Consider the following 14,199-nt stretch of genomic DNA (forward strand, 5'->3'; position numbering starts at 1 on the left):
CAACTCGTGCTTCCAGGTCACAAAGACGTTCATTGGTTCGACGTTTGGCTTTGACGAATATTGTCCAGTTGCTCAAGAATTTCATTCTGGCTGAACTATATATCATTCATGTAAGCTACCAGTTCATTGCGGTCCTCATACCTGTGCTCTCTAAGAATGTCCATGTTTTCCTGATTTCTTCTAAGTTGATCTGCAATGGATTCCAAAGAAGTTGGAATATCCACTCGTCTTGGTGAGCGACCTGGAGCATGAGCCACCTCCCCTTCACGTTCCTCACTTGCTGAATTATCTGAAGATGAACTATGACTATTGGCTGGATGATTTGCAAATATATGATGGCTACCTCCACGACGTGGCCGCCCTCATTGGCGCAACATTGCCACCGATGCGAATGGTTCACGAACTTGGGCTGAGAGAGAGCCCCAAGAAGCCTATCTGAATAAACCAATAGGGGCAGGAAGGCCAACCTAAAGCACAAGGGATCCTTCCTCGCCTCTGAGCACTAGACCCACAGTAGGAATAAACCCCAAACAAGGTATCGAAAGTCACACACCTAGCTAACTCACTAACAGATACACCCTTCGTAGTTGCAATGACTTCCTTCCAGAGTGTCACCCCTTTCACCAACCTAGCCAGAAAGCCCAACCATGAAGAACAAACCCCGGTGGGCCAACGACAACACAGGGAAAACTAGGGGTGAAAGATAAAATTAAGCAAACATAGACCCAAAACAAAGAAAAAGGTGGTCACGAGAGCCAGGGTAGGACAGAGAAGAGGAAAATACCCAAGTAGAGACAAAACCAAACAAGAAACTAAGACACCCTCCTGGGCTCGAGAAACTGAGACCCACTTACAGAGACACCATAAATATCCTTTGAGTAAATTACCGAGTCCACCCTCCTGGTTCCAATCCCACACCGCGCACCTTAGACAGAAATAACCCTAGAATGCGACGACAACACAAATTACGAACCAACGGGAGACCCAAAAACAAGACAAAAGGGTTACTTGCACCAGACCAAGGTCTAAGCCATCTTGAAACCCAGACACGAAATTGACTTTACTGCTCCTGAATTCCTCGCTAGGCTCACTGCTAGGAAGAAGCCCTCCAATCAGATTTGTGCCAGGGTCCAAATAGTAATCTAAGAGTCGATACTGAGCCACACCACTGTAAGACAGGCGACCATTGCGCTTCGCCAGCACCCATGCGAGCACACATGGTTCCCATCAATGACCTTACTTCTCTCCCTACGCCCAACACTCATCACCAAAGTTCCAACATTTTGTCCCTTTCCCATAGCTATGTTTAAAATACAAGGCCTCGCTTTTTGAGAATTCAACTAGTAATGGTACCATCGCCTTAAACCAAACTTAACTCCAAGCATGTCTGCTGTGTGTTGTGAGGGGACAACCCCGAAGCACGATTTTCATTTGTTTGCCCACCCCCATCGAGGAACTTTATTCACTTTATTAATTAAAAATCACTTTAATAAAAAAAAGTTTACTTTATTAATTATTTAATAAAGTGAACTTCTGAAAAAGCATGGTATATTTTTAATGATGATTTTCATATGTAGACATCCTCATGGAAATACCTATTTGAGCCACAAACATTAACACTCCCTCTTAGCGAGGAAGGTATTCTCCACCACTCTAAGCTTGTCTTGAAACCAAACAAACTTGCCCTTCCCCAAGGGCTTGGTGAAAATGTTTGCCGATTGCTCCTTTGTATAAATATATTGGAGCTTGACTGCTCCTTTTAGCACCTTGTCTTTGATGAAGTGGTATTTGTTCTCAATGTGCTTTGACTTATCGTGAAATACTAGATTCGTCGAGAGTTTGATACAACTCTATCATCACAATGAATTATTGTCGGCTCAAGCTTCTGATCTATTGTTGCCGCCTAGCACACACACCTAAGTTAGTGAGAAAAATCCCTTAACCCCACAAGGTGTGGCTTGGTGGCAAAACTATAAGGTGTGGCTTGGTAGCAAAACTAAGAGATGGGGCTGTTACCTATTCCCAACTCTCTCTGTTAAAGCTTTCTCTTAGGTAAGCTAAGCGGGGGTGGTCCCTAATGAAAAATTAGATGAAAATGATATGAGTTTCTAGGAGATCCTAAAGTCAATTGGACTATTTCAAGATTATGAGCAAGTTCAACCAGTATGATGAGCAATACAAGATATGGAATGAAAAATATTCTCAATGATCATCAACATATTCAAAAGATAAGCATGTAAAACTGGTGCGTTAAATAATTGCTTCAAAATAATAAACACTTGCTCAAATGAAAAAAAACAAGTTATCTTGCAAAACAAATCAATGTTAGATTAAGAAAGATTAACTTGCAAGGTATAAATTGCGAAGAGATGCCTTAAGCCAAGATACTATCGTTCATGATTGAAAAACATGTAAAATGGCAATTTAAATAACTTGCAACATGGAATATGATGAACCAAAGCTTCACTTGCAAACAAGAAAGATATTGCACTTGCTCAATGAAATACTTCAACAATGAAAATGATAACTTCAATAGATGTTCACCATAACAAGTACATGAGATAAACTTGCAAGTAAGAAAGCTTTAGAAATAAAATGAGTTAGGATGAGATGCACTTAACTAAAGTGAAATGCAATTATCTTGGTAAGTTTTAAACTAAATGCCTATTCTAAGTGAGAGACTCTCTTTTCAACCTCTTACCAAAGGGTAAAGATTGGGGTGACTGCAAGGAAGAGGGGTTGAGGACGCATTTGTCGTTGTTAACGATACCCTTCCCTTAATCCTTACAAGCCATGTGTGCCTTCGTTCCTACAAGGGGACAATGCCGCCTTCATAATTGCAGGGTCACACACTTTACCTTACTCCGTACCAGTTGGAAGAACTTTCCAAGAAAATCTTGGTCCTAAGGTTTCTATTCAACCAAACTTATACTTGGAGGTGAATTTTAAGAAATGCAAGTTATGCTAATATGCCTAAATGAGATGCATGTAAGTTTTCCCCAAAAGAAATGTTGATTGCAATGCTTCAAAATATGGACAATGAGATAGTGCTCAACATAAATTGCAAAAATGACTTCAATTGGAGAAATAAAATGGAAATTAGCTCACAAGTGTTGCATGTGCTTCACCAATTGATTGAAAGTAGACAAGCTAAATGAAATGAGACAACTAATTTGCTTAAGATAAAATTGCTTCAAGTGAAATATAATGCTCCAAAATTACCAAAACATGTAAGCATAAGTTGACACAATAATGAAGCATATATCCAAATATTGGTGAAACAATTAAACAAGTTGAGTACAAAATAGATCAAGGCTTTCCAACAAAATTAAAATGCTTGCTGAAATTTTTCAAGACAAGTTGTCAATGTTGAAACTTACACATGCAAGAAATTATATATCAAAATTAACAAATGAAATGTGAAGTGAGGTTGTGTTAATTCCCAATTAAACATGCAAATGAAATTAAGTATGAAAGCTAGGAAAATGAGATGGAAAGTCAATCCACCCACTAAAGTCCTCCCTCTAAATGAGGAAGAGGGATGCCATGGGTAAAATCCCAAGCTCCCACAAGCAAATTTTGATGTTTTATTAATTGTTACAATGAGTAGAAGGCCTCTTAGAGGGCTGCCCAAAAGATGAAGGAGAAATTTTACAAAATAGGAGCTATAGGGACTAGAATCTCCTTCCAAAAATTGGCAACCACAATGGCCAATGGAATCCTCTCAAAATCTGAAAATTACAAGGACTAAAATCAGCCCCAAAAGCCCACGGCCTAGCTAATTTGCAGTTGTCCTCTAATGCTCACGACCTCCTTGAAATTGGTCTTCAAATGTGTGGGAGGTCCTGCAAAAAATAGTTAGAGGTTTCCAAGATTTCTCTTCAAGACTCTAGTTGCCAAAAGCTCCAACTATGGGCTGCAAAACAAAAGAGAGTATTAGTGTAGAGAGAGAGAGCAAAGTAAACAAAATATAGTACATACTAATATACAAGAAACCAAACTAAGTAATGGGAGAGTAAACCCCCATACTTGTTTAGCTTAGAAAATTGCTCTTAAGTAGCTTATGTAATCTTGAAAGCTCTAGATCAAAGAAACATGTAATTTAAATAAATGGATGATTCAAGTAGATAATGAGAAAGGGAAACTCCCCTCTTACTCCTCTTTAGATAAAAGACTTGGAGTGAAAATTGATGAGTCTTGAGTCACTTTGAATCCGGGAGTGAGTTGATCTACGTGAGATTTCTACCACGCCCAAATGGATTTTTACACACAATATCCAATAGATTTCTCCCTACGCACTTGAAACAAAAAATAGCTTACAAAATATTAGAACAACACATTGGATGAGATAAACCAAATATTCCTCCAAAAATAAATTGGGAAGTTCACTCCTAGAATGCTACTCAAAATCAAGGATATGTGCAAGATAGCTTGTACATATCAAGATATGGCAAATATGAGCTAACGATATTTAAATATGCAAGATATTAAAACATAATAACAAATTATGAGAGAATATCACTTCAAAATGCTAAGAGAACACTATCAAAATTGCCTCAAAGACTTTTCTTATATTAGCGAATTGCAAGTGTATGAAATGACAAAGTTTCCTCAAGCCTAATAGCTTATAACATGAATACATAGTGAAGGACCAATGCTCGCTTAAATAGAAGCTTGAGAGCCAATCCCAAGGCAAATGGTGACAATCCCAAAGCAAATGGGTGACAATCCCAATGCTTCTCCCTGCAAATTCGAATTTCCCAAGTCGTAACTCGATTTCTTCCTTAGAGGCCCACACAATCCTTGATGAGGGAGACTTCGTTGAGATGAGGGGACATGTGGGAGAGTGAAGTGGAGTGGTAGGAGACCACTCTCCATCTCTCTCAAGTGAACTCCAACCAAACTCAAGACTTGAACTTGAAACTCGAGTTAGCTTCCACAAATCGTGGGATATGTCCTTGAGAACTCGTTTTCTCCCAAAAAATTCGATTTTCCTTTTTTGTCACATGTTTCTCCTTGATTCTCGGTCCATTGTGGAGTCCACATCACTCCTTAACTCTGATGATTTTCCACCTCATTTCCACATCATTTAGCATGTCACATGTGTGGATATTTATTTTCTCTAGTTTATTTAATGGCTGGGCTAATTTATTGCCACATTTTTCACAAAACTTAGGAAAAGTGGATTTGGAAGCCCAATGACCATTCGCCTCAGTAATGATAGAGGTTTGTGATGGGGATGTCCCATCCTCTTGTGCCAATGCTCGCGCATGCTCTCATTGGTGTGCTCTAGTGCCTGAACAGGTTGACCCTAAAGTTTATATGGGTTCCTCTCCCTGACTCCAATCAACAATGTAGTCTTTGGACTGGCTCCCTCGGGTCAGATGGAAACTTGCACCCTTTGGAAGTTAACCTCATAACCTTTGTCCTCTGTAACTGAGATGTACAAAAGGTTCTTCATTAGGGCAGGTTCATGTAGTCTTTGGACTGGCTCCCTCCGGGCAGATGGACACTTGTGCCAACCTCATAACCTTTGTCCTCCATTACTGAGATGGACAAAAGGTTCTTATTTAGGCCAATTACATAGAATACCTCCTGTGCATCAAAGGACCCCCTTGAATCAAGCTGGAACTAAATTGTCCCTTGCCCCCTCAATGCGTACTTGGCATCATCGCCAAGCTCAATATGGATCGTGAGTCGTCCTCTGCAAAACTATTGGATAACTCTCTAGCCTTTGTCCTGTGGCAGGAGGCGCCATTGTCCATGTATCGAGCACTTCTAGCAATGGTGTTGGTAGAAAGGTAAGATACGAGTGAAAAGTAACTCTCAAACTTGGAAGGAAGGTCGCTCAATTGTTTGTGCTGTTGCTATATGATTACCCTTCTCTCTGTTGTACGACCCTTGAAAAACACGTTGTATGGTATAGAAATACCTTGCTGTACTATCCCTTGAAAATCATGCCAAACAACTCATCAATAAAGGCATTTTGTGGCCCTCAATTTTTGTGCCAAAGACCTGCTGAACAACATTTAAAAATTGTGCCAATTGCTATTGTACAACCTAGTTGTACGCCTTGCAAATAATGGCTGAAAATTGCCTTGAAGTGTGTGTTCAATCTATATGATTTTATTCAACTCCTCCCTTCCTGCGTTTCACCTCAAAGAATGTGCCTCTTTCGCTCTCTTTTCTCTTTTTATTTCTCATTAATGACTAAAATGCCTAACCCTAGATTTCAATGGCTGAGATTCAATTTGGCCATCTCGAGATCAACGGTCATGACTTAATTTCACATTGGGTCCACTTGAATCACCTAAGTTATCCAAACTTAATAAAGTTAAACTCACTTTATAAAAAGTCACTTTTTAGTCATTAAGAATAAAAAGTACACTTTCCAACTTTATAAAATTACTTTATAAAGTAAAGTGCATAGAGAGAGAAATGTGCTCGGTCACTCTGCATGCTAGGCACTGCCAATATAAAGTACCCTTGAGTTACCAAAACAAACACTCCCCCTTAGCTAGGGAGGTGCTTTTGGCACCTCCACCACCAAAACCGTCTCCAAGTCTATCTTGGTACCTGTAGCTACTTCCATAAACCCTGAAGCTTGTCCTCCTACCTGACTTGAAACCAGTGTCTTAAAAAACCCCTGAGCTGACTCCGACTCGGCTGAGCCAGATCGAGCCAATGCCTGCCCGGGTCAGCTTGGTGGCCGAAACAAAATGGTTGCCCAGGTTGTTATCGAGCCAATCGAGCCAGTCATCGACTCGGCTAACTCGGTAACAACTCGGCCCGCTCGGTAACAACCCGACCGGCTCGGCTCTTTGAAAAAGAACTTGAAGCACATTCAGGTTGTTTTTTATTGCATATTTATGGCCTTAACGTAATCTATCACTCTGAGAAAGTTTTGAAAATTACAAGGCCGAAGTATGGTTATCCTAGTGGCATGAATTAGAAAACTGAAACAATGCATTGAGCCATACAATGTTTTTAAAAAGACAAATGTTCTGGTAATGGACTAATAGAAACATATTTACCTCTGATTGTTCTGGAGCTTGACCAGAATTAAATTAAGGGTTTTGAGAATTCATTAGGGGCAGATTTCTTGAAATCATCTCCAGTAGTTTAGGTAGAAGTATGAGACACCCTGTCCTGTAGCAAAGCCACAATTTTGAAGACATATGTTGATCAGTTCATTGGCTTATCATTTGGGAAGTTATGATTGGTTGTAGAGAATTGATATTATTGTTGTTGTAGTCTAGTGATTGTCCTTGGGCTGAGGCAAAAAAGAATCCTGGCATTGGTGGCTAAGCATGAAATTTGTATTGGACGGTGCACTGGGTGCCATTTTGATATAATGGATATATTTGAACCTACTTTGATCATATGTTGTCTTCTCTCTATATTCTAAAGCTTTGTGTTTGGAAACATGAATGAAAATCTTTAAAATTATATATATATATATATATATATATATATATATTTTTTTTTTTTATAGAAATATAAATATTTAATGTATTTTTTTACAACAACCGAGTCATTGAAATCAAACTGGCTGAGTTGATAACGAGTTGGAGTCGGAGTCAGAGCCAACCCTCGGTGGTTTTTGAACCGGAGTCGGAGTTTTAAAACATTGCTTGAATATCATACCAATTGAGTCTCCTGGCAGTACTTGAAGAATTACTCTTCCTAGTCACATGTCCTCCCTCTGTTGTTGACATTGATCCACCTACAAGCTATCCTAACAACTTGTATGACTGCACCTATTTGATGCCAAGCACTATTGCTGCATCCAAGGTTGCTCCCTGTGAACATAGAAGCGCTTGTCCGTCCTGGAACAAAACTCTATATCCATCATCCTCTTGTTGGAAAATCAAAGTACTTGAAGATTATAGTTGACTTTCCTTACTTGATAATTACTTGTGATATTAGTTGGCCTTTAATTATTTTTATTTCTTTTTCTTCAAGCAATTACCAAAACAATGAAGATCACAAAAATACAAAGTACACAAGATATAGGCTCCAAGCCAGGGCAAAACCAAGAAATAATAATTCTCTTCTTATAGAATCAAATCAAATGAGACTTTCGAGACCCAAAGACCAAAGTCAAAGTTCCTCCCAAGTTTTCAAACAAAATTTAAGGGGATGCCCACAAGCACCACGAGCACCTCTTTTGGGGAATGCATCCCCCACATTGGGGAAACGTTTCCCCCTGTGTCTCCTTGAGTTTCCCCAAAAGGGGGACGTGGGGAAATGTTTTCGCAAGTATCCCCCCATCCTGGGAGTGTGGGAGACATGGGGACTGCGTCCCCACCCTGGGGGACAAGCCCCTGTGGAACACTGGAATTTTCAATTTTGTTGGTTTGATTTGGCTGATTATGGAAACTATAGCTGCTCATACAATTTGTACTTACTGTCTCTATGCCATATGGGCTAGGTACTGAATGCGTCTCAAGGCATAGGAAACTGGGTTTGCTATTGCATAATTTGGATGTGAAAATGCTGGTACAACTGTTTTGGTGTCAATTTCTGCTTTACTGTTGGTGGTTCTACGAGTGCCTTCATGGAATTGTTTTACAACATTTTCATGATTATTGCATGCATGTGTTTTCTTTTACTATTTGAACTTTGTCTCCTTTACCATGAGTCCTTTACTGTGATCCATTCTTGCAAAAGACAGCATGAAGTTGCGAGTTTTCATGAGTTTGCGATGGTGTATTATTGTGGAAGGCACATTTTCATGAGTTTTCACAGTAGTTTACTTTATGCATTATCGCAAAACATGACACAAGCCTCAAAGTTTTGCCTAAAATCTTGGAACTCTGTTTTTGCATTTCTCCTTCAATGTTTTTACATGCTTTGCTTTTGAAAGAATGCACAATTCCTAGGCAAAGTAGAATGATGATGGAGGGGAATATATGGCTGATAGCACAAATCTTAGTTTATTGTAGGATTGGATTATATGATTCAATGTTCAAATCGATTATTTGCAATTGTAGGATTCATGGCTTTTGGAAAAACTAAGAACAAAATGCTGATCAGTTATATCCCTATTCAAAACCATATTTGATGTTGCTGGACAGGACAGTTAGAACTATAATTTGAAGTTGAAAATAGTACTGCATAATTGATATGTTTTATTACAGATTCGACAAAATGACCGTTTGGCTGTGAGCAAGCTGGTGTCCAGTTTAACCAGAGGATCAGTTCGTTCACCTTTAGCTCAATGTCTTTTGATCCGTTACACCAGTCAGGTTGGATGTATTTCCTTTTCAATACACCTAAGCTTGCATAGTAGGCAAATGATGGTTTTCTAATGTATGTGCTATAATATTTCTAACAGTAATTTACTTTTTAACCAGGTTATACGAGAATCGAGTTTAAATACACAAGCACCTGATCGCCCTTTCTATGACTACCTGGAGGGTTGTTTGCGGCACAAAGCAGAAATGGTCATATTTGAAGCTGCAAGAGCTATAACGGAGTTGAGTGGAGTGACCAGTCGAGAGTTGACTCCAGCTATCACTGTCTTGCAGCTGTTTTTAAGCTCATCAAAGCCAGTTCTCCGGTTTGCAGCTGTTCGTACACTAAACAAGGTAGGTTCTTTGTTGCAAAAGTATTCAATATAGCTACATTTCGAGGCTTCCTTTCCTCTACATAGAGGCTAGAAAGTACAGATCCCTAATTTCAATTTAGGATTGCTTTTACTAGAAGATGCACCCTGGTCTTATCTGTTTCCAATTTTCATATTTGTTTTTTATGTCTCTTCTCGTTGAATCTAAAATGCATAATAAAGGTCCACGTCATGCATTTTTGGAATGCTACATGAAGTCTTCCCTTTCCATGAAATCGGTTTTGCTAATGGAATTCCTATACTTGGACCTAGAGTTCCATAATATCTTCTGCTGTAGCTTAGAATTCAACTGCACAGAGATCTCCTTGGCATAGTGTAAGTCTTATAAGGTTGTGCTAACTAATCTGTATCATCTCTAGTCATGCAGTGGAAACTGTAAACCCATCTCAATGCTAATGTGTTAGCAGCTTAGCACTGAGCAACTATGTTCCTTTCAATAAACTGGATGAAGATATAAGATAAATAATTCCCCAACAGTTTAGGTATATAATTGCCTCATCGAAAGTTGGCTTTTTGCCACGATGCCCTCTTTTTCTTTTTTAATAGAAGAACTCGACATCTTAATTACATTTTTTGAGGAATCGGTGCATGCCTGTGACAGCAATTGCTCCACTGAATCTTTCTGCCATGATTCCTTTGTTTGCTTTTTTTGCCTTTTCTTGGATAGCTTTTTAATATTTGTCTTTGAGAGGGCCAAAAGAACTCTCCCAACCTTTAAAAAGGTTGTTGGGGGGGTGGGGTGGTGAGAGAACAATGCTTAATCAGATGAAACCCCTCAAAATTTGAAGATTGCTCACTCAAAATTTAAATTCCCTATGTTGTAAAACTCCTCCCAAGAAGCCTGGTGGGCCAGCTTAAGCTTCATGTAGGACGTCTCCAGGGTGATCCCCCAGACTGGCCGCCTCTGTTGTTTGCCCGACTTAATGTTCCTTCTGGGTCAGGTGCTGTAATCAACATCAGCCGGTTTACACTAGTAACATCCATGAAATGCAGGAAAATGCCTGGGGGTTTCCCTGCAAGTCTTTCCTTGGAAAAAAATTTAAATGACACTTCCCAAGCTGAAAAATGATGAGAATTCCTCGTGTGATCTCTCAATCTAAAAAACTTTCTTATGTAAGGCTTCTCTATGTTTAAAATGATGGTAACTCCTCTCTACGCCTTCCCAAGCTGAATGTCTACCTGACTTGATGTTTCTACTGGGTTAGGTGCCGTAATCAGCATCATCAGGTTTACACTAGATAACATTCATGAAATATATGGAGGTACAGGGGTGTTTTCCTGCAAGGGTTTCCGTGGAAAAAAAAACTTCTCCCAAGCTGAAAGTGAAATCCTTTCCTGATCTCTCTAAAAAGCTTTTTGCTGTAAGGCTTCTTTATGCTGAAAATGATGGTAACTCCTCTATGAGCCTTCCCAAGCTGAGAAACTACTTCTTTCTCAATAGTCATTTGTTGAGCAAAAGTCGTCCCAAACTGTGTTTCTGTTATTGTTTGAGTGACAATTTTTTATATTTTATTATAGGGAACAGTTAAATTGGGATTTTTCGTTAGTATGTTGGTTGTTTAGATTGGGGTTTCTCACAACTCAACAGATCAACTCATCACAAGAAAGTTGCCCCGGAGTGTAGGAAATGTAATGAATCGAGTGCACAGAGTACTCAATAAACTCAAGGGATACATCTCGACATGAATCAATAGCCATTGGAGGAAAAAAAATTAAATCTTTGCTATAATGATGAGACTCTTGGCCTGTCCCATTTAGGTGTGAAGTCAAAATCCTTTTTCTTCAGCTACTCCTCTTCTATCATTTATGTGTGGAAGTTGGAACATGTACCGTACGGAGCATCTTTGCTGGGTTCCTAGTATAAAAGGGAACAAATACAAGGTGTGTAAGCTCTTGTTGGTCACTTCAACCAAACAAGGGATGGAACTCTCTTTATGGGACAAGGGAAGAACTTTTTTGTTTCCCAGCTATTTGTGTTCAGACATCCATGCTAGGAACATATACCATATACACTATCATTACTGGTAGTGGTTACATCTAGAATATAAGCCATGTAAGATATCGCTGGGCACATCAAGCAAACAAGGCACTCTTTACTCAGAAACAAACCCTTTTATACAATTCCCACTGGAAAGAGATAAAGGTAAATACTTGTGATAATGCTGGATTCTTTCTCCCCCATATACATAGAAAACTGTTTAAGGAAATAGAAGGATTGCAGATGAGGACTGAAGAAGGAACTATATACAATAGTGGAAAAATATATATGAAGCAATGCTTGATGGGAGATTTACTACATATACCAGGAATTGGATCAGGTTACTCAATTCTCTCCTCCTATAATCTATATTGACAATGAAGCCCATATCTCTTAATTAAGCTCCCATGTTTGTAATCTCTTAATTAAGCTTTAGTATTCAATTGTGCAGCACTATATATTTTTTTTCCAAGGAATTGTGCAGCACCATATATATTCTTAATATATATATATATATATATATATATATATATATATATATATATATATATGAAATTTAAAAACAAGCTAAATCATCAATTTATTACAACTAAATATTAATATATGCTCATTAAAGCATAAATTGTGGAGAGTATATGGGGATGTTTATATTGACTTAAACTCAAGATATATGAATATCAAAATGTGTCAAAGCTGCATATTGAGTAGAACAATCCTAAGAGTAGCATCGTACTGGCTTCATGCACCCAATTTCTAAGTAATAATAGTTTGGAGTTCAAAATTAATGGCCTTGAAGACCTACTAAAGATTATATAGTTTAAAAGGAGTGATACTATAATATAAGGGATGTGAAAACCAATAAATGCTTCAAGATAAAGAGATTGTCTGTCAAATCTCTAATACCGGATTTGATTTATTTATACCTCAAAAAAAGGGAAATCAATCACACTGCAACAGAAAATTCTGCCCAAAACATTCTTCCTTAATTTTGTATTACTCAAGAAAATTAGAGTCTAGACCACCCACAAAGAATACATAGAAAAATTACAACTGTTGGAACCCGAAATTGGCCACAAGGAACTCGACCCTCCTGAATATTTCAGCGCTAGAAAATCATCCTTCTCTACCAGCTAACTTGGCCCCTCTTTCTCCCTTTGTACAACCCTTGCACGCTAGAGAAAAATTGCTACTTGGATAATTTGGCCTCCTTCCAAAACTTGGCCATCCTCTTCAGCAATTTGGTCCCTCTCCTAGACTTGGCCTTACTAAAAATTTCTCTCGAAATTTCCTTGCTGCAATCTTTTTCCCTTCTTCAATCTTGGAGCCTCTCACTTAATGAGAAAATCACTCTCTCCACACCAACAATATAAGGTGTCTTCATCCTCTCCCATGCGTTCTCTTTATAATTTCTCCATGGGCCAAATCCATAATCTCCGAACTGATAGAGACTAAGATTAAATCCCAACCTTCTTAGATCAATGGTGGAGTTTAGAACTAAGTCACTTAAATAATTTAAAATTTATCCTTAGATAAATAGTAGCCCAAAGTCAACCTAAAGAGGACTTTTGCTCTTGCATGCTAGAGACAAGCCTATGTAGAAGAACTTTCAAAGCCACAAAATCAACAATCCCTCCAAGCAAGGAAGGGATTTTCCACCACACATAGTGTGTCTTTGTAGAACACAAATTTTCCCTTCACTAGGGGCGTGGCGAGAATGTTTGCTATTTTCTCCCCTATGGAAATATACTGCAATGTCACAATACCTCTCCGTATCTTGTCTCTGATGAAATGGTATATGATTTCTATGTGCCGTTGATCAAATCAAATTTATCAGGGCACACGATTTCTATGTGTCATTGAGTGAATCAATATTTCTCTTGCAATTAGTTAGTTATCAAAATTTAGAGCATTAACAATTAATCATCAACACATCACAAGAGTAGTGCACAAGAATTTTTTAGGTGGAAACCCTTCCGGGAGAAAAACCTTCGAATGCTTTTCTAATATTTTATGAGTAAAAAATACTTTAGCTCTAACTGAAAGGGAAGCTCCAACTTCCTAGTACTCTAGAAAAACATTAAAATTTATTAGGTCACAAGATTTCTATGTGCCATTCAGTGCATCTTTTTGCTAAATCGTAAGATCATTGTTGACCATAAGCTAAAACAACATCTTGATGTACTCTTCCTGTCCATTGCACTCCTTGCCCAATGCGAATTTGTATAGCTTTGCAATTGTACTCCCCCAACTTTGACATATCTTAGTTCATATGCCACTACCACAAATATACCTTAACATATGTTTTTCCATCACGCAATGAACCCTCCTTGACTCCACCATAAACTAGCTGAGTGTATTCACTACAAAGCATATATCCAATCTAGTATTAACCAGATACATCAATGACTTGTTCAACTATCTGTATAATGTGGGATCCACCAATTCACCCTCAGAAGCATTAAGCTTCCCCAAGTTTGTAATCACAGTTGTAGACATTGTCCTGCAAACCTCCATCTTGAATCTCTTCAGGATCTCAATTGCATACTTGCCTTGTACTAGAAAAATATCTTTGAGCTGCTACCACACTTCC

The 14,199-nt window shown here is 38.6% G+C and overlaps 1 protein-coding gene across 2 annotated transcripts in view; it reads left to right on the forward strand.

Annotated features, from left to right (window-relative positions):
- LOC149258715 (coatomer gamma-2 subunit, putative / gamma-2 coat protein, putative / gamma-2 COP) overlaps positions 1-14,199 on the forward strand; it is a 53,388-nt gene that overhangs the window by 16,616 nt on the left and 22,573 nt on the right. For both annotated transcript variants that reach the window (XM_089416025.1, XM_089416019.1), the window contains 2 exons: positions 9,144-9,251; positions 9,360-9,593. In XM_089416025.1, the coding sequence (XP_089272151.1) occupies positions 9,144-9,251; positions 9,360-9,593 (342 nt within the window). The remainder of the gene's footprint in view (positions 1-9,143; positions 9,252-9,359; positions 9,594-14,199) is intronic.

The sequence above is a fragment of the Pinus tabuliformis genome, chromosome 6 (genome assembly GCF_031772625.1).
Source record: "Pinus tabuliformis cultivar Carrire ecotype Pingquan chromosome 6, CPIR1, whole genome shotgun sequence".
NCBI classification, from domain to species: domain Eukaryota; kingdom Viridiplantae; phylum Streptophyta; class Pinopsida; order Pinales; family Pinaceae; genus Pinus; species Pinus tabuliformis.